Source organism: Chiloscyllium punctatum, chromosome 45 (assembly GCF_047496795.1).
Source record: "Chiloscyllium punctatum isolate Juve2018m chromosome 45, sChiPun1.3, whole genome shotgun sequence".
In the NCBI taxonomy this organism is placed as follows: Eukaryota; Metazoa; Chordata; class Chondrichthyes; order Orectolobiformes; family Hemiscylliidae; genus Chiloscyllium; species Chiloscyllium punctatum.
Genome location: NC_092783.1, coordinates 36,607,249 through 36,633,030, shown reverse-complemented (window position 1 = coordinate 36,633,030; position 25,782 = coordinate 36,607,249). Strand labels below are relative to the sequence as shown.

General features: G+C 39.1%; 1 protein-coding gene across 3 annotated transcripts in view; it reads right to left on the bottom strand.

The window, feature by feature from the left end:
- Positions 1-6,020: 6,020 nt before the first annotated feature.
- The window catches only part of LOC140467294 (mitogen-activated protein kinase 14), a 78,887-nt gene continuing 59,125 nt past the window's right edge, over positions 6,021-25,782 (bottom strand). For 2 of the 3 annotated variants that reach the window (XM_072563558.1, XM_072563560.1), the window contains 4 exons: positions 17,080-17,159; positions 13,461-13,539; positions 11,912-12,085; positions 6,021-6,894 (listed from right to left, as the gene is read on the bottom strand). In XM_072563558.1, coding sequence (XP_072419659.1) covers positions 6,821-6,894; positions 11,912-12,085; positions 13,461-13,539; positions 17,080-17,159 — 407 coding nt within the window. In that variant the 3' untranslated portion in view covers positions 6,021-6,820. Of the gene's footprint in view, positions 6,895-11,911; positions 12,086-13,460; positions 13,540-16,403; positions 16,484-17,079; positions 17,160-25,782 lie in introns of all 3 variants that reach the window. The other variant, XM_072563559.1, reaches the window with a different exon arrangement.

Below are 25,782 nucleotides of genomic sequence, written 5' to 3'. Positions count from 1 at the left end.
GAAAAGCGCAGGTCAGGCAGCATCCAAGGAACAGAAGAATCGACGTTTCGGGCATAGGCCCTTCTTCGGGAATGAGGAAAGGGTGTCCAGCAGGCTAAGATAAAAGGTGGGGGGGGGGGGGGGGGGGGGGGGGTGGAGACTTGGGGGAGGAGCGTTGGAAATGCGATAGGTGGAAGGAGGTCAAGGTGAGGGTGATAGGCCGGAGTGGGGGTGGAGAGGTCAGAAAGAAGATTGCAGGTTAGGAAGGCGGTGCTGAGTTAGAGGGATTTGACTGAGACAAGGTGGGGGAGGGGAAATGAGGCAACTGGAGAAATCAGAGTTCATCCCTTGTGGTTGGAGGGTTCCTCGGCAGAAGATGAGGTGCTCTTCCTCCAGCCGTCATGTTGCTATGGTCTGGCGATGGAGGAGTCCAAGGACCTGCATGTCCTTGGTGGAGTGGGAGGGGGAGTTGAAGTGTTGAGTCATGGGGTGGTTGGGTTGGTTGGTCCGGGTGTCCCAGAGGTGTTCTCTGAAACGTTCCGCAACTAGGCGGCCTGTCTCCCCAATATAGAGGTGGCCACATCGGGTGCAGCGGATGCAATAGATGTGTGTGGAGGTGCAGGTGAATTTGTGGCGGATATGGAAGTATCCCTTAAGACCACTCCCTCCGTGACTCCATCGTCAGGTCCACACCCCCGACCAACTCAACCTCCACTCCCAGCACCTTCCCCTGCAACTGCAAGAAATGCAAATCTTGCGCCCACACCTCCCCCTTTACTTCCCTCCAAGGCCCCAAGGGATACTTCCATACTGTCTTCTGGAATAGTGTCCAGTTCTGGTCTCCCGGTCATTGGAAAGGGTTCAGAAGAGATTTAGCAGGATTTTGCTGGGAATGGAGGGTTTGAGTTATAAGAGACTTGCACTTTTTTCACCCGAGCATATTAGGTGGTGAAGTGACCTTATGAGGGATATAGATAAAGTGAATGACAGGTGTCTTTTCCCTAGGGTGGGGAATTTCAAGACTAGGGGAAATATTTTTAAGGTGTGAGGAGAACGATTTTAAAAAAGTCATGAATTGCAATCATTTTACATCAAGTGGTTCATGTGTGGAATGAACTCCCAGAAGAAGTGTTGAATACAGACAGTTACAGCATTTAAAAAGGACAATTAGATGAGTACATGAATAAGAAACATTGAAGAATATAGGCCAAGCACAGGCAAGTAGGACTAGTTTGGGATTATGGTCAGAGTGGATTGGTTGGACTGAAGATGACACACAGTTTCCCTGCTATCTGACTGACCTGAAATGAGAAGTCACAAATTAACATTTTTTGATTGCAACAAAGAGGTAGATATAGATGGACTTGCTTTTCACTCAGCATTTTCCACTACTAATTCCAATTTACAGCATTTAAGCTGATGAAAGGACCACCCCCCACAGATACATGAATATGATGAAGCCAAATAGTAAAAGCTGTGTTGTGAGATGGTTTCCAACAATACCTAGTCTTCCCACCAGATGGAGTACAACTTCAATTCACCAATTTGAAGTCAAAGTTGGTGTACAAAGTTCAGGTCTTTTAGATCTGCTGGGCATTTTATAAAATTATGCTTTTAATGTTGTGTTTTTTTTTGGTGAAAAAAGCTCAAATCATGCCATTGTGTATACAAGCTAAATTCACGAACAAATTTGTAGACAAATAAATACAACTGAGTTGAGCCGACATAGATTAGGAGTATTTCCTTTATTTTATGAACTGTGTCCCTCAAACACACCAGACTTTTTTTTATATAAAGCAAGGGGATGACTGAAAGACAGCAAACTGATATTAAGCAAAAGGAAACGAGCATTAGCTTGCAATAGAAGTAGAGCTTTACAAAACAGATCTTTCTTCACTATCCAGATGTACTTTTGCGAAACATACACATCTTAGATAATTTAAAACCAAAATATGACAATCTTTTCAAATTATAAATATGAAATAGAAGGCAAAGCCAAAAATTCTACAAAAGAACTTGTTTTTGAAGACAAATGCACATTGTTTTCACATATATGCATGAATCATGTTACATCGGCTGTTTCTAAAGAATCTGAACAAGTCTCAACATTATGTGTTGCAAAAACAAAGTGATCATTCTTTCTGAATATAGTATGTGCCAGGTGAAATCACTCTCCAAACCACACTATTCTGATTATTGCAAGCATGGTATTAAATTGATTTTTGTGAATTTTCTGAAAATACTTTGGACAATTTAAGGGCAAAACCCCAATGATCGTTATTTCACAACACAGCTACCTTCAGTTATGTTACTTACGATTTCCAGTCACTGGAAACTTGTATTTTTGACCCCTAGTTTGCTAGAACTGAGGATATATTCAGTGCCAGTTGCTTTGACATTGAGGGCAATTATACTCCATTCTCCTCCGGCATTTCACTAGAGTTCTCATGTCGATCAAGGCACTGCAAGTTCCATTGAGTAATTTCAATTGAATCCAAACTGAGCATTACTGGGTAAAGTTATTGGTTAGTTGGTATTCAGGGTTAGTTAAACCTATATTATGGCAGTTCGGGTTCACAGTTCAATATTATCCTTCAACTTGTCTAATGCTTTACCCTATGAAAATAATATTTTGCTTTCGTTTAAGAATCATAAGCTATGTCCCAAAAGTTGTTTAAGCTAATCTAAATCCCTTTGAAACAAAGTGCATAGACAAGAACACAGTAAACAGAATATAAATGTGAAACATAATATAATGTGAAACATAATATACTGTGAAAGATATGAAGTTACCCATTTGAGGAGGAAGATATAGAAATGCAAATTCAGCAGAAAATGAAGACTGTTTCTGAAATGTTGAGAGATTGCGAAGTTGTTCATCCTGCTAAGTCAATGGAAGGTAATATGCAGGTGAAGTAAAATATTAGGAAAGTAAATAACATTTGTCTATCTTGCAGGAGGTCTGGTCACAATTGTATTCAGCCTTGCTGAGATCACATTTGGAGTATTGTACAGGTTTTTGGATCTCCTAACTCAAGAAAGAATATATTTGCCAGAGAAGACATGCATTGAAGTGAGGATAGTGCAAATGTCCTGTGAAGAGAATTTGAAAAGAATATCTTTATTTGCTAGAGTTTGAGAATGAAAGATTATCTAATTTTCCCTTATGAGCATGTGGTCACAGTGAGGAACTGGAACAAGGGTAGAGTCTCAGACTAATGAGAACACTATTAGCACAGAGATGAGAGAATGTTTTTCGTGTGTGTTTATGTGACGTTACCAAATTGGAACAGTTGCTGTTTAGTAGTTAAACAATTATTCTGTTAAGTTTTCCAATTTCTTTCTGAAAGGTCATTCAACTCAAAGCATAAACTCGGAATTCTCACCCACAGATGCTGCCAGACTTGCTGAGCTTTTCCAACAATTTCTGTTTTTGCTGCTTTCTTTTGTTGTATTTAGTTATAGTCTATGAATAAAGTGTGTTTTGCTTCAAGACGGGTAGTTTGACCAATCAAAATGCATCCAGAACACATTTGCCTTTTAAAAAATAAAGAAAATGTTAGGGTCTAGGCTATCCTCGAATATATTTTGAGGGAGCTTGGTTTGGTTCGTAATAAATTAATGACAGATCAAGAATAAAATAAAGAGGAACTAAAATTGAAAGGCTGGAATGGAGGACTAGTGTTCAGGTAGGGAATTACAAGTGAAATAGATGCCATGCCATTATTGACCAGAGAAGCTTTATACATGACCAGTGATGTATAAAGACAGGAAATTGTCTTTATGAAGAGATATGTAGGAGAGAAAAACAAAAATATTCACCATTTTAAAGTGTGAGTGTACAGTGGCAACAGATAATCAACTTAAATTCCAATTATTTTTGGAAGATGCAACCAGTTAAAAAGTTGCAAATTTGACAAACAAGACAAATTGCTTAAAAGAAATGCAAAGCCATCTCAAGACAGAGGCAAGAGAATCAACAAATTGCAAAGTGGTGGAGGCTTGCAAAAAGAATGAATCCTACAGTCTAGATCCATGAAAATCTATTACAGGGTCAGGAAGACATCAAACGCAAAACCACTGTATGAACATCAGTGTCATCATAGATAGGCCCACTGGATCTAACCAGTGGAAGTACACACTGGAACTAGTATTTCAAGAGAAGTTCCAAGAGTCATTAGCAGATTTGTTGAAAAGGAACCTGCCACCTTCATGACTGTTTCAAATAAATTTACCTGGTTCCTCCATAAACAATTCTAGAGAGTCATCAGGGAGCAGAGAACATTAAAGGTAATTCCAACATTGACTACTGCTAACTGCATCCAAGAAATTAGCTAAACAATTTTGGCCTCGAAGAATCAAAGGATGCTAAATTTAAAATTCCTTTATTGTCCTTTGTAATAAATACTTAACCTTTAAAATTGTGCAAGCTACACAAGGGCCTTATCATTGATCTTGTATCTTATTTTTCCATAGGTTTTTCAGTCAATAAATTGCTTTTTAACACAATAAACCTGTTGATTGTTTACTGTAAGCAAAAGGAGCCAAAAACATTTCAATTGCATTTACATCTAGGCCTATACACTTTGAAGTTGAGAGATCTAATTGATGTATAGAAGATAGAAGGGGCAACACGGTGACTCAGTAGTGAGCAGAATCAAGTAATCAAGGAGGACATTTGAAATGGAAGGTTAAAATGGGCTAAGATCTCTCCTGCAAATAATAATTTCAGGTTCAGACATCATTGGAAACTTAATTTTTAATATTTGATTTTTTTGTACTTCAGTAGCTATCATTTTTGTCAGTAATTAAAATGCAATGTTTAAACTAAATGTGGTTGCACTTATTACTTCTAGTCAAAAGTAACTTCCAATCTACCACAAATTGAATGTACTGAATGCATGCACCTTGGTGGACAGGCACATGCTACAAAGCAATTTAAAGAATAGCAGTTTCCTTCTCTTAGTGGCTTACCTGATATGGTCTTCAGTATAGGGGTGAGCCCAAAGAACCAAATGTTGGTGAAAAAGTTGCACCCAAACCACATTAGCTGCTTCTTTCACCTTCCCTTCAGGACTTGTAGCAAGTTAAGCACGCAAATAAACTGAGTCGCTACATTAGCCAAAAAGTTGCACTGACTTTTCACGTAACTTTCTTTCTTCAGTCTACAAGTATTTAAAAATTCAAATGGTCATCTCATGACAATTTCTTGATTCTGATCATGCATAGTTGCATACTCCTTAGCCCTTCATACAAGACAATATAGGAACTTATAATTACAGATTTTACCAAATGCTAAAAAGTAATATTGCTATTGTTTAGAAGGAATTACTGTACTAGTGACCTAGTCAATATTTTTGCATGAATTGGTAATGGAAGAAAAAGTTTGAATTCAAAAATACACAATGCATAAATATAAATTAGATAAGCAAACAAAAAAACGAGGTCAGGCAGGCATGAAAGGAGGGAAGGAGACAGAAAGAAGAGGACGAGTCACTCTTGATTGCCTGATTATTCAAATTAAAAGGATAGTGGTTGGCATTTTGTCACCCTTCAGTTTGTCTGTTGGTCACTTGCTTTGGTTTCAAAGACTTGAACTGAAAGACTTAAAACATTAAAAACCTAAAAGTGGCTAGAAAACTTCTCAAAAAATATTCAGCAAAGCCATTCATCATATTTGAACTCAGACCATAACACTACGAAATCAGAAATGTTTCAGAATTTATGCACTCCCAGAAGTAAATCACTGCAGAAGCTGGATATGTGAAATAAAGTGACTGCTAGAGAAGCTCAGCAAGTCTTGACAGCATCTGTAAAGACAAACAGAATTAGTAGAGTCTAACAGCTCTTCTTGAGGAAGCCAGAGAACAGACTTTCAATTCAAAACATAATTGTGTTTCTCTCTCCACAGATGCTGTCAGACCGGAGTTTCTCCAATACTTTGTTTCTCTTTAAACTCAAGATCTAGGCCAATATTTAAATGTTTTTTCAAAGCTGGATTGTCCTGATACAGGAAATATCAACAATTTTCCAGGCAGAACTTATTTTTGAAAAAGCATTTGAATTTATTTCAGAATAGTTTTATGGTTTTACTACAACGTCACACCTGGCAAGTCACGGTCCAATTACAAAGAATTCTACAGATAGAACCAACTTGAGTAGTTATTAATATATGTAAAATATTTTTCATAATTCTACTTAACTTTACACAAAAGTGAAGCATTTTAATACAAATAAGTAAATTTACCTAAATCTTGAATCTGTGTTATTACATTCCCATTCTAACAGTGAAGACATGCCACTCTTAGTTGTAGTAGTATTGCTGAACAGTCAAGTAGGTTTTTAAAATGAAATCACAATAAAACAAATCACCCCTTTATGCTGTAAACAGCAAATATATCTATAAATTAATGTACATCCCATTTGTACTTTTTATAAAAGTAACAATTACTGCATGTAGGTTTCTTTTAGGCTTGGGTGGTTTCGTACATGTAATTAAAACATTTAAAATAGTATGCAATTTTGAAAATAAGGCATACAAATACACAAAGTTTACCAGTTCCAATACAAGTGCTTGCAAGGGATATAGTTAGCAAACAAACCAAGTTCACAGTGGACGACAACAGCAATATACAAAAAGCTGGCAATTGCCCAGGATTTAGCAAAACATGCAGGCTGTAGAAGAATTGTTATAAAAGTTCTATTTTGCCCTCACCCACAAACAATCCGTCATCAAGACCATGATAGGCACTTGATAATATTGGAAAGAACAAATCAGTCGAACTGGTTAAGTCCTCACAGTGATGCAATATAAAAGGATCGTAGGACTGAAGTAAAGTTTTCATGGTGCCAAGTCCATACACTCTACTTGTAACTCAGGTGGCACAAAGCTCAGTACTTCTTCATAGGTTAATCCTGAAGATGGAAGAATAACGTATATTTTAAAGTTTGGATAAAAACATTGAATGAAAGTTAGCCACATTATACACAAGATTCAAATAATATTTAACACTTATTGTAGATATTCAATTTTGATTTACAAACAAACTCAAAAGGACAAAAGACAAAATTTGTGTCAAACTACATTCTACAAGTGTTAATTCATACATATTCATAAACAGATCTATTGTCCTTGCAAAGACCTCCTCACTAACATCTAGAGGCTCGTGCCAAAATTGGCACAGCAGTCTCAGACTAGTTAAGCAACAGCCTAACAATCATATTCATGGAATCATACCTTACAGACACCATCATCCCTGGATATGCCCTGCCCCACTGACTGGACAGACTCAGCAGACATGGCAACACAGACATATAGTCAGGGAATTTTACTGGGAGGATTCCAGACCCCATGAAGTCTCATGGCTTCAGGTGAAACCTGGGCAAGGAACCCCCTAATGACTACCATGTACCATCCTCCCTCGGCTGATGAATCTATACTCCATGTTGAGCAACTCTTGGAAGAACGGCTGAGGATGGCAAGGGCACACAATGTACAGTTGGTGGTGGTTTTGGGGAAGGTCTCAATGTTCAGCACCAAGAGTGGCTCAGCACCAAGAGTACTGATCAACATGGTCAGGTCCTAAGGACACTGCTGTTACACTGGGTCTACAGCAGGTGGTGAGGGAACCAACAAGAGAAAAAACATACTTTATCTTATCCTTACCAATCTGCCAGCTGCAGATATCTCCGTCAATGACAGTACCAAGAAGAGTTGACCACCACACAGTCCTTGTGGAGACGAAATCCCACCTTCACATTGAAGATAACCTCCATCTTGTTGTGTGGCACTAATCATATGCTAAATGGGACAGACTTTGAATAGATCTAGAATCGCAAGATTGGGCACCCATGAGGTATTCTGGGCTATCAACAGTAGAGGAATTTTACTCCAGCACAATCTGTAACCTTATGGCCCAACATTTCCCCACGCCACCATTACATCAAGCCAGGGGATCAACCTTGGCTCCACAGAGTGGGGGAGGGAATGCCAGAAGCATCACCAGGCATACCAGAAAGTGTGATGTCAGCTTGAAGATACCAAACTGGACTACTTGCATGCCAAACAGCAAGGTGATCAATAGAGGTAAGTGATCCCACAACCAACAGTTCAGATTTACGCTCTGCAGGTCTGCCACATGCAGTCATGAATGGTGGTGAGCAATTAAAGAACTCATTGGAGGAGGAAGCTCCACAAAAATCCCCACCTCAGTGCAAAAGGCTGAAGTGCCATGTGGATGATGCATCTCTGCCTATGCCAGTGGTCCCCAGCTTTACAGATACCACTCTTCAGCCAAATTCAAGAAATGGTGGAAGACACTGGATACTGCAAAGGCTAGAGGCCTTGACAACATTCTGACAATAACACAGAGGACTTGTGCTCCACAAATGACTAAGCTCTTCCAGTACAGTTACAACACTGTCATCTACCTGACCATGTACAAAATTGCCCAGATATGTCCTGTATATAAAAAGCAGGACAAATTCATCCCAGCCAATTACCACCCAGTCTATTCTTAATCAGTAAAGTGATGGAAGGGCTCATTGACAACGCTATCAAGTAGCACCTGTTCAGCGATAACCTTCAGTGACAATCAGTTCGGATTCTGCCAGGACCACTCAGTTCCTGACCTCATTATAGCCTTGGTTCAAAAATGGACAAAAGAGCTGAATTCCAGAGCTGAGGCGAGAGTGACAGCCCTTGACCTCAAGGCTGCATTCAACCAATGAGACACAAATCTAAACACTGGCCCTTGATGGTGTTACCATCACGGAATCTCCCACTACCCACATCCTGAAGGTTACCATGGAGCAGACTCAACTGGATTTGCCACTAACAGTAACTACAAAAGCAGGTCAGAGGCTAGGAATACTGTAGCAAGTAACTCACCTCCTGGTTCCCTAAAGCCCGTCCATCATCTACAAAGTACAGTCAGGAGTGTGATGGAATACTCCCTACTTGCCTGGATGAGCGCGGCTCCAGCGACACTCAGTTTGGCAACATCCAGGACAAAGCAACATGCATCCACAACTATCCACTCCCTCTATCATCAACACTCCGTACCCACTGTTGTTACTATCTACAAGATGCACTGCAGAAGTTCACCAAAGATCCTTAGCACCTTCCAAACACACGACCAGTTCCTTAGAGAAGGACTAGGGCAGCAGATACATGGGAACACCATCACCTTCAAAATTCCCTTCCTAGCCGCTCAACATCCTGATTTGGAAATATCACTGTTCCGTCACCATCGCTGGGTAAATATCCTGGAATTCCTCCCTAACGACGTTGTGGGTCAACTCACAGCAAGTGGACTGCAGCAGGGTCAAGACAGCAGCTTACCACCATCTTCAAGGGCAACTAAAGGACTGACAATAAATGCTGCCTAGCCAGCAACACCCACATCCCACAAAAAAAGGAATTTAAAAAAACTCTAAAGACTGACAAAGAATTCTCATTGACTTTCCAAATCATTTGTGATAATAAAACATTGACCTAGAATTATGCATGGCATAAAAGCCACCCTCAAATATTACATTCACAACTCATTCTCAAAAAACACTGATTTTTAAAAATGTTTCCACTATTTTGTATATACCGATCTATGGTATAAACAGAAAGCCTGTCTAGTGAATGTCAGACTGTGCCAATGCAAGAGCAATGCCAATGCATTCAAAGGATGGTAGGATGGTGGTGATGTCTTCCTGAAAGTGAAATGCCAACAGTGAAAAGGGTGTGTGGGGCCAGGAGGATCTTGCCCTGCTATGCCATTATGGTTCTCCTGAAGCAAGCTTTGGTGGGCGGCATGAGGAAAAGAGAAGAATCAGTGAAATGGTGATAAACATCTCACTATAGTCTACACTGTTCAGGGCCAAGTAAGATCCCACCCCATAAGTTTCATTTTGTTCAGCTGGAACCAAGACACTCATTTGTAGCTCTGCAGCTGATCTTCAGATTTATTTTTAGAAACAAACAGATCCAGTTATTGGTTATACATTAATAGTCTTTATTTAAAGACTTCGTGATACTCTGAGATACACTTTAATGTCTATTTGGCTATGACCATCAAAAAACTAGCAAAATTGGGACATGCACAATGACATTTTTGTTTTGGAAATTAATTAACCTAAAGTAAATTGGAAATAATTTGAAACTACAAACAGGACACATTATGGGCTCTAAATTCACAGTTCAACATTCACCTAAATTTACAACTCATCAGGTCTGGACCAGAAGCTCACGAAAATGTAATCCCCTTCTTTGCATTTCTGTAGAATTTTAGATCATATTGACCAATCAACTTGGTATTATATTGGAAGATATTTTCTTCCAGGTAATATGCCATACTTGCACACCTTGTGCTTGGTTGAAGGTTTCAAATTTTTATGTGCTAAAAACTTATCAATACATCAAAATACACTATACAAATGCAGAAAGATGACAAACTGTAAATCAAGTCTGCAAATTTTATGTTTTAATGTTATAAATATTGTTTATCTTAGAAGGCTTACTAACCATAAAGAAAATTGCAAGTGTGTTTGGGCTTGTTGTACATTTGCCAATTGTAGAAACTCAACACCATATATGAAACATTCCAACTCTAACCTGTCTGTAGTGTTTGTGTTTGCAAATAATGTTTCTACACTTTCCACAAGAGGGCATCCTACTTGTCCAAACTGGAACCTCTCAGGGCAGTTATTGGAACCAAGGATTAGTGATGCTAATGTATATTTAGATACTTTATTGGTCTTAACCAGTAAACTCATTCTCAACTAAGCAAAGCCATTGACTATTATTTGTCCAGCAAGGGAAAATGCTGTAAAGCTTTAAGTCCTTGTAATAGATGTGGCAAAGTTAATTGAATAAATTACTAGACAAAAACAGACTAAGCAGGATGGACAATAGTTTACAACACTTACCTCAACAGTCTTTTGATGGTTTATCTGAATGTATACTATTACAGGTACACAATCCTTTAAATCAGAAATTCCGAAATCCAAAGCTTTTAATCATGAAGTTATTTTTCTGCACAACAAGGCTGTTTGGTGTACGAACAGGTGACCCAACACCACACCCACTCAACGTCACATCTGAATGATGGGGGTCACTGCTTGGCCCAGCACTGACAGGCATCGAATGTCTCAGCACCGTACTAGTCATACGTGGGTCTGTACTTGGAACTACATGAGAATCATGGCTAGTAAGTTTTTTTTATTTCACTGTGAAAGTGTCATTTATTCTGAAATCTGAAAAATTCCAGAATCCGATAAACAACTGGCCCCAAGGATTTTGGATAAAGGATTATATATACACATACCTGTACCCACAGCTTGTGCAGAACAAGTACAGGTCCAAAATCATGGGAAGTGTAGGCCTAGGATTTTGCTTCAAATTTTATAGCGCACAGGCTTATCATGAGGATGGGCTAAGAAATTAATTTTAATGCTTTTAATGCAGTAAGAGTAAAACTCTACTGGTACTTTTCTGACTGCTGTGTTACCCTGCAGAGCATCACAATGCACATGTAACAAGCTGAGCAAGAGTCCCAGATAGCAACAGTTAGTACATTTCTTAAATAGGTGAACAGAACCTATTCTTCCACCAAAATTTGTAATGGTCTTCACTCAGTTTGATAATCTTTAAGATGGATCAGGGTGAAAATATATGCAGTGTACATTTCACTAATGTACGAGGTTCATGGATAATAAGGCTGTTTTATGAGTACAGTGCAGTCAACTAAGGTTGTTCAGTAATCTTCCAAAATCACGGATGTTTTATATCACTATTACATGGCTATTTGAGCAGTGAATAATTGCTACGTCAGCCTGATGAGCAATGACTACAGGAAAAGGAATTGCGAGAAGGTAAAAGTTTATGAACTCTAAGCACAGCATTCCTACAAATATTAATTTAAAGAATAGTTTCACTTACTCTTCCATTCTTCTATTTCAAGATCTCTGCTTTCAAACGACTGATCATAAGGGTCTGCTTCAGGTTCATCATCTGGGTCATGATACTGAGAGAAATACGAATGAGCCAATGCTTCTGCTGCTGTGATCCTCTTATCTGTGTCCAGCACAAGCATTTTCTCCAAAAGGTCAACAGCTACACAGTAGCAGGAATAAAAATGGATAATACAAAATTGATTAGTTTTGTGTAATATTACTACCTAGCACTATTCTATTCAATTCAAAGTTTGACACTGTTACATCAGTTGAGTTTTTAAATGTCAATAAAAGCAAGCAGAATGCTTCAAAAAGCAACTGCAAGAAAGAAACATCGCACGTAAAAAAAACTAGCAACCCTAGCCTTCAATGCTTGGATCAATTGCATCCTAATTTTGAAGGAATTTTGAAAGAACAACATCAGTACCTCAGTACCTCAATGCAAGTTTGGAAGAAATAATTTGCTATAAGGAAAAACAATAGTGTTATAAGAATAGCTTAAAAACCTCAATCTCAAGTAATGTCTGATTAAAGAAACCAATCTTTCTCCCTTTTAAAAAAATTCCTTAGCAATCTGCTTGAATGATAAATACAGTACAGCCTGTCATTTCTGCCAAGGACATAACTTTAATGTAGTTCCAAGTAAAGACATTTCTGAACCTGTTAAGGTTGGATCTTCATGACCCAGTCCTTAATCAAGAGACTAAATTAAGGTTGAACAGGATGCCCTACCAAGCAGTAAGGAACAAGATAACTTCATGGAGACAAAATCAGAAGAATTACATCAAATATCTGTTGCATGCTAACAAACTAAAGTGACCGACACGATATCTACAAGTACAGATACAGATGAGCTTCAGAGCAGTGGAAAAGCACTTTAAATAGCAAAACATTTTTCCAAAGTGAATCCATGCTTGTTTTCACTTAACATTTCATCCAGCTCCAGAACACAGGATAGGAAACAGTAATATGTCAGTGACAGATAAATTTCTCTCATTTGTTTGGCTGAGACCAATAAACTGTTCACACCTTATGGGCTATGCACCTTTTCTGCCTGCCTATTTAAATATTATCACTACACTGATAATAAAATGCTTTAACATCTAAACTTTTTTTGGTAATTTGTGACGTTAAACCAAATCTTACTAGATTATGTGAATAGAAAAAGGGGAGTTGCCCGCCCAAAATAACCAACATTAAGTATGAGACTCTTTGGCGATTGATTTTTACTGTGCAAGTTAACTTCACTTTTCATTTTAGTTAGCTGCCTCTTAAAAGCATGGAAAAGACTGTACACTATAGATCCACTGGAGGGAAACCAATGTCTCCAATTCCTAACAAGGAATTAGAATATCAATGTTTTCATTGTATTAAAAAGAAAATATTATCAAATATCAGAAAAGCTACTCAAATCATTTATACCTCTCCCAGTTCCAATATGGCAAAGATGACTGAAACATAGTTTTACATTCAAATCAGGATTGGAAAACTAAGTTTATCTGACAAGATAAATGCACATTTAGAAATGCCATTACCTTGAGGATTAGCTCCAATGAATACATCTTCAAAGCTCTGCTTTGGCATGTGCTGTAAGGATTGTATATAGTTTCTAGCCTGCAGAAATAGTTTACATTGATTATTTTTTGTCTTTTCAAAAGTAATTTGTCCTCAATCCAAGCTGTTGTATCACTTTTCCTTGGTATTTTATGGAAGTATACTGAACACTAGTTGGTTGGAAGTATAATAATCAAAATACACAGTGCAACAACGCAGTATTTATATTTTAGGAAACTGATTTTACATTCACCTAGCAAAATCAATTTAAGTTTAGAAATATCCTAGTGAGGGTCCAATCAGTATTGTTCTTGTTCTGAATCTGAGACAGATAATATTTCAAGTCCACTTGAAAAGTGATACCACAAGCTAATGTTTAAGTAAAATCAATTCCAAACATTAGTAGGTTTTTAAAGAAAATACAATTAGGCATGCCACAATGCAATCTTAAGCAACCACAACACTTCTCAACTGGTCACAGAGAAGAAGGTTAAACACCAAGTGCTTCCCAAATTGGGGATTACAAACTCTGAGGCAGCAATGATCACCTGTCTCCAACCAACTTACAACAGCTGCACTTCTACTCTAGTTGGCTCCCATTCTCACAACTCTCTCAGGTCTCCAATCCATACCCACAGCTGACCAGTCACCTCCATTTTCACAGGTATCTTTTTATTCCTCACCCGCTTTGACCTCCCACTGAGGGGGTGTCACAATTTCATTAAAACATAATAAAATTCTGATTAGATCCAATTTGCTGCAATGCTTTCAATTAGATCACTTTACAGAACCTAAAAAAGTTTAACAAATATTGTCGTGAAATTATTTGTAGAATCAAGATTTGAGAATATTTGAAGTTCTTACACCCAATGTTTGACCAAATTTCACCACTATTAATTCAGAACACTAGTTTTGCTGAACAGATTCCAATTTCCCAATAAATTCTGAACATAGAAATTCTTTTGGATGACAAAAAAAATCAAATCAATCTGCTAGTGGAACAGTAATATTAAAAATAATTTTATAAAATATCTCTCTTCACTGACTGATGCCTTCGTCAGCAGATATCAGGTCAAGTTAAGGACATGAGCATCTTCAGAATTAAATACATGTAAACTTAATGAGATACTGAAGTCAGTCAGGAAAACTTGAACATGATTTTGTATATAGTGCAACTAATTAATCATCGACCACATCTTGGCATACAGCAGAAAAAAATTTCAATTCAAAGCTCAAAAGGAAAGACAGCATTGAAAAGTTATTTAATTAGCTAATAATGATTCAACAGAAGTGACTGCAGATAAGCTGCATGTTTGGAGGGTGGGGAGCAGCACCGGGCCTATGGAAATAAGCTGCTAGAAAGTACCTAAATTTTAAACATCTTAGTCATATACTCAGTAAGCTTACAGTTGCAAATTACTTGTGCAGAGATCTGCATAGGATGCAAATGAACAATCAAAAACAAAGTTGGACTTTAGATTGCAAATTATCTAGAAACTACAATTAGGAGGATTTTGTGCTTCAGAACAGAAAGCTAATTGTGGTGAGATTAATTCTTGACTATGTTGAAGAACACACTATACTGAAGTGACTTTATAGATACTACTTGTTTAGATGATATCATGGACTAGCTTCAACCACCTTTGGAAGAAAGTTTGGAAATTCCTTTAATATTTCATATAGATCTTGGCTTTTGCCTTAGGACGAAGGAAAGATGCAGGGCAGGAACAACAGTGGGTAGAAAGTGAGCAATATATACTGCCATTCATAAACCCAGGAACCCCAACATGCTATGTAAACAAATCCTTGATATCAAATGATTTAGTCCTCACCTCTGCAGATCTGGAACAGAAACAACAAACAAGCTGGGAACTTTTAAGAGTGAAATTGACTTTTAACCTCCAATGTTCTAGTACAGAAATAAGCCATTTAATATCATGGTACGTCACAGAAGAGAGAGAGTGTATTATTTTTCTCAGGTACTTAATGATTATTCATTATGCTATCCACAAGCTTTGGAATAACAGGTGGTTGTTAGCCATTAGAGCAATTATAGAGCTTCCTACATTCGAAGGAATAAGGAACGTGAACTATTTCACAAATACAGAAACTGGAATGAAATTATAATTTTGATTTTTAAATAAAATCTAAATATATAGTGATCAATCTTCTATATCAATCAATTCTTGGAAAACCTCTCGCTTCCAACGTTAAAATAAAACAAAAAAAACACAAGATTGCTTTCTGATTCCAGTTCAGCAAGATTACATACTTTAAGCATTCATAAGCAATGAATAGTATGCCTGTGAATGTGGAGACTACTTCACCATTTCAGTGAAAATTGAATACAATTTTAGAAGTTTTACACCGCAAATTTCAGAAATCTTTAGTGTGCAAGAAAATATGCAAGAGACTTCCCATTTTCTTAAGGGTAGGCTCTTTGTTTGAAAAAAGTGAAGAGATGAACTCCACAAGATCTAGACAATCCTACACTCCAAAAGGTTGTACAAAAAACAAGCTCTTAATTATTCATGTTCCATGATTGCTAAAAATAAACTTGCGAATTTGTACCAAATTATTGCCTGCAGTTTTAATCCAAAGAGGATTCATTTTTTGTAAATGAGTCCTCATTTAGCAATGGGCTTTCTATGTGGTACATTTCTTAGAAATGTCAACAGTAAAACATTATACAATCATTAGAAACACCATATGGATATGTTGTCTCATGTCAAGTTGCTATATTGAAATCTTATTCTGCACACAAATTAAGAAAACAGAAGACAATTTATCCAAAACAATAGCTAGGACTCACGTTTACTGAAAAGTTGATACTAACCCAAATGGTCTATTAATCAAATACAGAAAATATGAATAGCAACACAAATCCTCCCTCTGAAGAGCTTTTAGCAGCCTGTCTGTCTCACCTCATGGCTGGGCATCCTGTTAATTAAGGCAGGAGGAGGGGTTCCTGTCAATCTCATGATCTGCTGAAGCTGGTTAATATCTTAAACGCCCAGGTCAAGGCGTTTATCCATTTTTCAAAAGGGTATGCCAAAAATTTTAAAAGCTGAGTTTTCAACAAATTTAGTAACCATTCTAATGAAATTTTTGTGTTGGAGGTTGTTACATTAGAAAAAAAAGACAGCAGGATGCAGTAGAAAACAAAAAAGACACACAAACATGCAGAGGCAAGGAAGGGCCATGACCAATAATCCCATAGCATGCTGGGTTGTATCTGTTAGTACTAAATGGATGTTACTACATTTTCATATGGAGCACTTTAAAATCTAAGCAAATTACCAACTTTCAAAGTTTTATATTTTCAAACTTTACTTTGAAAACTTAATTCATAAGACACCAAGGTACTTTTAATATTTTAAAACTTGTTATGGATTAATATAAAATATTACCTGCAGTCTTAATTCTGTATCAACTAAAATCAGTGCAGCAAGTGGAAAACATTTCTAGTAGAAGCCAAACCATGCCAATCAATGTTGGTACATTTGTGCTTTGGTGCTTTAAACTGGCAGTGTTGCAAAAGTGATTTACTAGGAGCGGTCAATAACTATCAGTGGAAGTACACGCAATACATTAACTCACAGAATCAGATGATATTTTCATCAAAAGTTCTGGCCCTGGTGTTCCGACGAGCTGCATTATTAGCTTCAACTGATCAATATCTAACATTGTAACATAAAGGAAAACATAGGGGACAGGTTATAACATAAACGGCCAATGCATTTTAGAGTTGTAACGATAATGGAATAGAGGAATCATAAGCCAATGTGCAGGTCATAAGTGATGAATTACTTCTGTTAATTTCTGAAAAGAGAGGATTATGGCTTCCACAAATTGTACCAATTATTTTTGGAACAATAAGATAATAGGTTTTACTCAGCAATACAATTCAACTCTAAGTAATGGATATTCTTATGCTTTTAAATGACTACTTCATTGAAAAATTAAAAATACAAGTTAATTTCAGCTATTGTAGACTGAATGTGAACTTTTCAGCTCATGTCAATCAGCAGTATTAAGACTGTTACATTTCAAAATGGACAGTAAACTCTCAAAACCTCAGACTTGCTTTATTTTATGTAAATCTGTGCAATTTAAATACTGAGTCTGCTTCAGAACAAGTGCTGAAAATAGACTCAATGAATGAGCGGGAAACAAAGAAAAGCGTAAGTATAAAATAGGATTATTTCGATGTTTTAAATTATTTGTAGATGTTTTGTTTTAACTTTGCTAATCTTGTTACTTTTAAAATACATTTTTATAACTTTATTTGAAATGGCAAAGAAACCAACCTGTGGTCATATTCGCAAGATGAAGGAAGCGGTCATATTACCGATACAACTCTAAACCAATGCCAAAATAAAAATACCCTATTCAGACACACATTTTACTCCATTATTTATTTTTCCTCCTTTTTTCCATTTCCAACACCTATTTCCTGGGGACTTTTCCACTTTTGCATTTACGGTGGCCATAATGGCAGTTATGGGTGAAAGCCAACCATTCATATTTCCATTTATGATATCCATTTCTAGTAGCATAGTGAAGACTGTTGGCACTTGAAACTCAGCAGTGTGAAAGGAGACCATACAGGATTTAAAATAAATTTTACTCCACCTCCATTCTCCAAATGAAATAAATTTCTGAAAGAAACAAAGCTTTGCAGTTTCACATTTTCCAGTGCCGTCTATTGATTCTACATGTACCTCAGTAGAGTACATGACGACATTTAAGCATTCAATCAAAATGTCAATATAATGATCTATAGATAATAAATTCCAGAATTCCTGAAAACAATACATGTTTTATGGATATATGAAGTCAAATCATTTCCTCTAAATGTACTCTAGTATAAGTTGGAAGAGTATACTTGTGAAGCAAACTGCAAAGTTGATTAATTTATTAAAAATTCAATCCAAAAATTTTCACCAAACATAAAAGGGGTAGTGAAAAGTAAAGATGAATCACAAAGTTCTCCATTACCTTTCAAAAGATTCATACTTTAAAATCAAGCATGCGAGATATATAGTAATTTTAAATCCCATTCTAGTGATCTAAAGGAAATTTAAACACTTGCATCATTATTTCATCTGCTTCAACTGCAGACTAACATCCACATTCTGTCAATTTATTTTTAAATTATAAAAATGTGGTTAACAAAGTGATACCAACAACATAATTCTTTTAATGGCATCAATTGAAAGCTTGATATTACCCAGAACACCAGAGATAATTTGCCTATCCTTACTTGAAATAATGCCATGCAATCTTTTTACATCCACCTGAATAGGTAGATGGGACCACAGATCAATATCTCATCCAAAATGTAGCACCTATGATGGAGCAATATTTCTTTGGTACTGCATTCAGCGGTCAGCCTTCGGTTTTACGTGCTCAAGCCCTGGAGTAAGGCTTAAGTTGGGACCTTGTGGTTCAGTGGCGAGTGCATGAAAAGCATGCCACTGTTTCATAGATCACAAATGCTAACATGTTTTAAAAATCCTAACTTATGCAAAGCTGAAGGCTAGATTCAGCACCAGTTGAGTATTAGTAAACTATCAACAAAAGCCCTTAAATAGGAGTACTCACACCCAGTGATTAATTCTACCAGCAATGGTAGCCCCAGTGTCTTAAACATTCATGCTTTCAGATTCAGAAAGTTTAACATGCTTTTCAATCATAAATGCTATCAAAAGCAGTCTGATCTTTCTTTAAACACAACTAGTATTCCTAGAAATTTAATTTTGGCAATATTTTCTGGATTAAATTAACTGGCCTTATTATGAGGTCAAAACATTGAATGTTTTTAAGGAAATTTTGGGTTTGGGTGAAAATGGAACAGGGTACAGAGATCGATGATCAGCCATGATCATATTGAATGATAGTGGGCTTGAAGGGCTGCACAGCCTATTCCTGTTCCTTTTGTTTCTAATAACAGGCAAACCAAACATTACTAACTAATCACCTCAAAGATGAGCTTGTTCCCTAGTTGGTATGTGCAGATTGAACTGTCCTCAAGGTTTGAAATTTCAAGTTGTTAATTTTAACAGCTCAGTGTTGTTTGAATCTTTGCTCACTGGATATCAAGTACCTAACTAAAAAGGTAGTAATTATTTTAGTTGACATACAGTCTTAATGTCAATACATCAGAAGTCAATCCTTACTTCTTGAAGGTGGTTTGAACTTGAATTTGCACCCTCAATACTATACACAGTATGTAAGCTTGGTTAAGGTGGCATGCAAAAGTTACCCCCAAAATTAATTTTGTGACAAGCTATTAGAGGTCTAACAAGTAATTAAAATGTTTGTCTGAGCAGGATTGGGGTTAGTAAAGACAAAACACAAAAGAAAGAATGAGTGTAAACACATGAAACTATGGCTCATGCAGAGACCAAGTAACCACAGTGTTAAGAAAACACTTTCCTGTAGCCAGTTATATGACATGCATAGTTGAGGTCAAAGCTGTGGTCTTCCTTCTAAGCAAAAAGATAATTGAAGCAGGAGAGTAAGTATTATATAATATTTCACTGAAACAATGCATCACTCCATGCATAGAATGCTAACAAACCTACAATCAATTTTATGATTAATTTTGTAAATTATCTCGCGCACAGATCTGGCACAAAAGCATAGTTCAGAAATGTTATACTGATTAATGAGTAAGGGAATCACTCAAAAAGGCATCATAAATACAATTACAGAACAATGCAAATATAATTGCAGAGATGATTGATGGATTATGCAATTCAATACTCTACTGTTCTAAAAATAAAATCACAAGTGTTAAAAATATGCAGTGCTCAAATGAAAGACAAGTCTAAAAAAATTGTCAATAGATTCAGGTCCTGTAGTAGAAAAATTCTAATCACAAACCAGTATTTACTCGCACATTGATCAGTTATAAAGTAATTCAGACATGTGTCTTGATCAAAGTTTGGGCTCCCAAGCACTGAGAATGTCACCTAGACTGGGGACGAAACATCCACAACACAAATTCCCAGCTTGGCGAACAGAACCACAACGAGTATCTCGAGTTGAGAACATTGAATTCAATACTATGCAATGGATAGATAACTTCTGAAATATTCACTTTCCAATACAGAATCAAAACTGAAGTAAAGTGTAGAAATTATTAAGAAATGGTGTTTCAATGGTGTCAATGTGCAATTGGCATGGTCTTAACCAAAAACAAAGTTGGAAAAATAAATGAGTTTTGCTTGGAAATGTCAGGACACTGAACTCAGTTTGGTCACAAAACAAACTTGGTTGCTAACTTCAAAATCAGAGCCAGTGAATTGGAGCAAAGAATTAAATAGAAGCAAAAAAAAACTTACATCCAAAACAAATTGAACTATTGTGTGAATAAAGATAAAAGGGAAACATTAAAGGTCATGAAAGTAAAGTCATAAGAAAAAGAACTGCAAATTAGTATTGAGAGAAAAGAACTTGAGATTGATTGTTGAGACAGCTAACTGGACAGAACCCAGCCTATTTAGCAGTAAAACCATTAACCTTTAGGTCTGTTGTGATGGAATAGCTCACAACCTAGAGACATGATAATATGGTAAATTGTTTATGCATAAAACATATGCACATTTCTAAGTCAGGCATCTAAGAGTTGAAAACAATGACTGAACTTGCCAGTTTTTCACATTTTGCTTTGTGCAAAGATTTTATGGAAGTTGGTATCAGCTTTGGCAAATTTGTGGCTGGGTAAACAGAACTAAAAAGCAAGAGGATAGAGTATAAAAGCAAGCAAGTGATGCTACGCCTCTAAAAATCATCAGAGCATATCTGGAATATTATGCTACATTTTGGGCACCTTGTTTAAGGATGGATGGTAAAGCCCTGGTGACAGTACCAGGAACAAGGGATTTTAGATACAGGGAAAGATTAGAAAAAAAATGGGCTTATTTTTCATGCAGCACAGGAAATTAAGAGCTGACCTTGAGGTGTTTAAAACTATGAACAATTTTGACAGAGAAAAGGAGGATATCCTATTTCTAATAGTTGACATATTAGTAACTAGACTTCACAAACTCAAGGCCATCAGCAAGAAGCCAAGGAGTGAGATGACTTAAGATTTGGAATGCACTGCCTGGGAGAGAGTGGTGAAGGCTGATGCCACAAGAGGTTTCAAGAGACAGCTGGACATATATTTGAAAGTAATGAATATGAAGGACTACAGAGTTAAAAATCACAACATCAGATTTTAGTCCAACAAGTTTATTTGGAAGGACTGGTTTTCGGAGCGCTGCTCCTTCATCAGGTGGTTGTGCAGTATAAGATCGTAAGACACAGAATTTAGAAGTTTACAGTGTGATGGAACTGAAATTATACATTGAAAAAGACCTGGATTGTTTGTCAAGTCTGTCATCTTTTAGAATGAACATGTTGGTTTCAATTCTTTCATATGCAAATCCCAGAACATTTTTGTTTTAAAAGTTATGTTCTCAAGTGAACTTTAACAACAGCTATAACATCAGTTCATATTGAGGTTAGATTAGATTTCTTACAGTATGGAAACAGGCCATTTGCCCAACAAGTCCACACTGACCCTCTGAAGAGTGACCCCCCACCAATCGCCTACCCTGATTAATGCATCTAACACCGTGGGCAACTTAGCATGACTGATCCAGCTAACCTGCACATCTTTGGACCGTGGGAGGAAACTGCAGCACCCAGACAAAACCAACGCAGACACCACACAGACAGTCACCAGAGGCAGCAATCGAACCCGGGTCCTGGCGCTGTGAGGCAGTAGTGCTAACCATTGAGCCACCATGCCACCCATAATGTACTGAAGGTGTGAAGTGCCCTATGTGAGGCTGTGTCCCAATGTTCAGACTGATTCTATTTCTAAAAAAGGGATTTACAGCATCTTATGTGGATTCATGCAGTTTGAGCAAAATAAAGTATATCTGTAAATATAAATTCACCCCACAAACTTGTGTCTATATATGCATAAGGGTGTGAGAGAGGGCATGAGTATCCAAGTGTGTGCAGCTGAGAGCAGTAGTAGGAGTGTAAAGGGGTAGAAGTCTGAGAGGAAGCATGCGTGGGTGTGTATGTGTGAGCATGAGAAACAACTGGTTTTTGAGGGGGTCCACGAAACTGCATGGGTCTGTAGGAATGTGTGCATGCACGTGCATGTGGTGCAGTGGGGTCACCGGTAGTGTAACATGAACCCAAGGTCCCAATTGAGGCCATTTCCATGGGTACCGAATTTGGCTATCAACCTCTGCTCGGCCACTACAGATATAGCCCCATTTTCCAGCCGACCTGTGTAGCTTTTTAGGGAGCCAGTAGAGTCTCCTTTCGTACTGTAAAAGTCTATGATTCCACAATGCAATTAGTATCAAGTTGATTTTGTTTTTAGGTGATTTCTCAGGAGATGCAATCACAAGTGCTAAAAGAAAACAAAAATAAATTTATAAAAAAGGTAAAGACGAGGACTACAGAGCTGCTCTGAGCAAGACAACTAGATTGGGGGGAGGAATGGAGAAAGTTAAACCTGAGGGTCGCATGCCTCAGGCAAAGGGCAAGGCTGAGAAGGCAGGATCTTCCAGTGTGCAATTTGAACCTGAGCTTTTGGCATCACTCTGCATTGCAAACCAGCCATCAAGCCAATTCGGACCCAAACAGGACAAACAGTACAGACTACAGATTCAAAAACACCAGCAACGGCTCTCCTTAAAGATCCTCCGCTCCACGCTTGCAGCAATGCGCCGGCATCTAACCTCTATACAGTCAGCTCTGCCTCAGCTGAGGGCCACACTCTCAGAATTGCAAAGGAGAATTCATACTCTCAACAAACATTCCAGAAGATTCCCCCGGCCTCTGGAACTACTGACGCCATTAGCCATTTGGCTGGTGCAGCTACCATCCCCACGCTGATTGATTTCAAATCCGCCCCCATCATGGCCACTCCCACAGCCACTCCCACCCCTCAATTCCTCATGCATCACATGTGACATCACTCCCACCCCTCATAATCGCTGATGTCACATGCTCAGTGACTTCTGCCACCCCGACTGCCGTGTATGCCACCACTTCCGTTCCCACCAACGCCACTCACCTGCATTCTGCTGACACGTTCCCCACCCACTGTCACCATTCTCAGCCGCCAGAACCGAGGGGAACACCATCCCTGCTCACGACTCCACCCCCACCATCACACCCAGTCCAGTTACCGGCTCCGGCCCCACTCCCAGCTCCACACCCACACCAGATCCCAGCTCCCAGCCCTGCCAAGTTTTCACCATCCCTCCAGATCTCCCCCTCACTGAGGACGAACGAACGATCAGTCCTCACCTTCATCCCCCCTCCGTCCACGCAATGAATTTAATACACGCCGTGACGTCGAACACTTCTTCTGCTGCCCCAGAGCTTACTTTCACAATCAGGACTCCCGCTCACCTTCCGAGGACCCCTTCATCCACCTCCAACACACTGCATCCACCTGGACACCCTGCACTGGCTTATTACCCGCCCTCGACATCTTCATTTCCAAATGCTGCCGGGACATTAACCGCCTCAACCTGTCTACCTCCCTCCCCCAGTCCAACCTCTCACCCGCAACAAGCAGCCCTCCAATCCCTCTGCTCCAATCCCGACCTCAACATCAAGCCAGCAGATAAAGGGGCGCAGTGATAGTCTGGCACACTGACCTCTACACCGCTGAAGCCAAATGCCAACTTGAGGACACCTCTTCCTACTGCCCCCTCCACCATGACCCCACCCACTATCACCAAACCATCATCTCCCAGGCCATACAGAACCTTATCACCTCAGGAGATCTCCCACCCACAGCTTCCAACCTCAGTCCGGGAACATCGCACTGCCCGGTTCTACCTCCTTCCCAAGATCCACAAGCCTGACCATCCTGGCTGACCCATTGTCTCAGCATGCTCCTGCCCCATTGAACTCATTTCTACCTACCTCGACACTGTCCTCCCCCCCCCCGGCCCCCGGTCCAGGAACTCCCCACATACGTTCGAGACACCACCCACGCCCTCCACCTCCTCCACGACTTCCGCTTCCCCGGCCCCCAACGCCACATCTTCACCATGGATATCCAATCCCTCTACACCTCCATTCGCCATGACCAGGGCCTCCAAGCCCTCCGTTTTTTCCTCTCCCGATGTGCCCAAAGTACCCTTCCACTGACACTCATTCCTTTGGCCAAACTCCCTTAATTTTTAGGTTCCTCACCCTTAATTTCTCCCTCAAATCCTCCCACTTCCTCCACACCAAGGGGTAGCCATGGGCACACATATGGGCCTCAGCTATGCCAGTCTCTTTGTTGGCTATGTAGAGCAGTCAATCTTCCGTAATTACACCAGCACCACTCCCCCCGCTATATTGATGACTGCATTGGCGCCACCTCGTGCACCCACGAGGTGGTTGAGCAATTCATCAACTTCAACACATTCCACAGTGACCTTAAATTTACCTGGACTATCTGACACTTCCCTCCCCTTCCTGGACCCCTCCATCTCCATTAAATGACGACCAACTTGACACTGACTTTTTGTTTTACAAACCAGACTCCAATAGCTACCTGGATTACACCTCTTCCCACCCTACCTCCTGTAAAAATGCCATCCTATATTCCCAATTCCTCCATCTCCACCGTATCTGCTCCCAGGAGGACCAGTTCCACCACAGAACACACCAGATGGCCTCCTTCTTTAGAGACCACAATTTCCCTTCTCACGTGGTTAAAGATGCCCTCCAACGCATATCGTCCCACACCTCCACCCTCAGACCCCACCCCTCCAACCGTAACAAGGACAGAACGCCCCTGATGCTCACCGTCCACCCTACCAACCTTCACATAAACCAAGTCATCCACCGACATTTCCGCCACCTCCAAAAAGACCCCACCACCAGGGATACATTTCATTCCCCACCTCTTTCCGCCTTCCGCAAAGACTTCCCTCCGTGACTACCCGGTCAGGTCCACGCCCCGCCCGACAACCCACCCTCCCATCCTGGCACCTTCCCCTGCCACCGCAGAAATTGCAAAACCTGCGCCCACACCTCCTCCCTCACCTCCATCCAAGGCCCTAAAGGAGCCTTCCACATCCAAAGTTTTACCTGCACATCCACCAATATCATTTATTGTATCTGTTGCTCCCGATGCGGTCTCCTCTACATTGGGGAGACTGGACGCCTCCTAGCAGAGCGCTTTAGGGAACATCTCCGGGACACCCACACTGCCCTGTGGCCCAACATTTCAACTCCCCCTCCCACTCTGCCGAGGACATGGAGGTCCTGGGC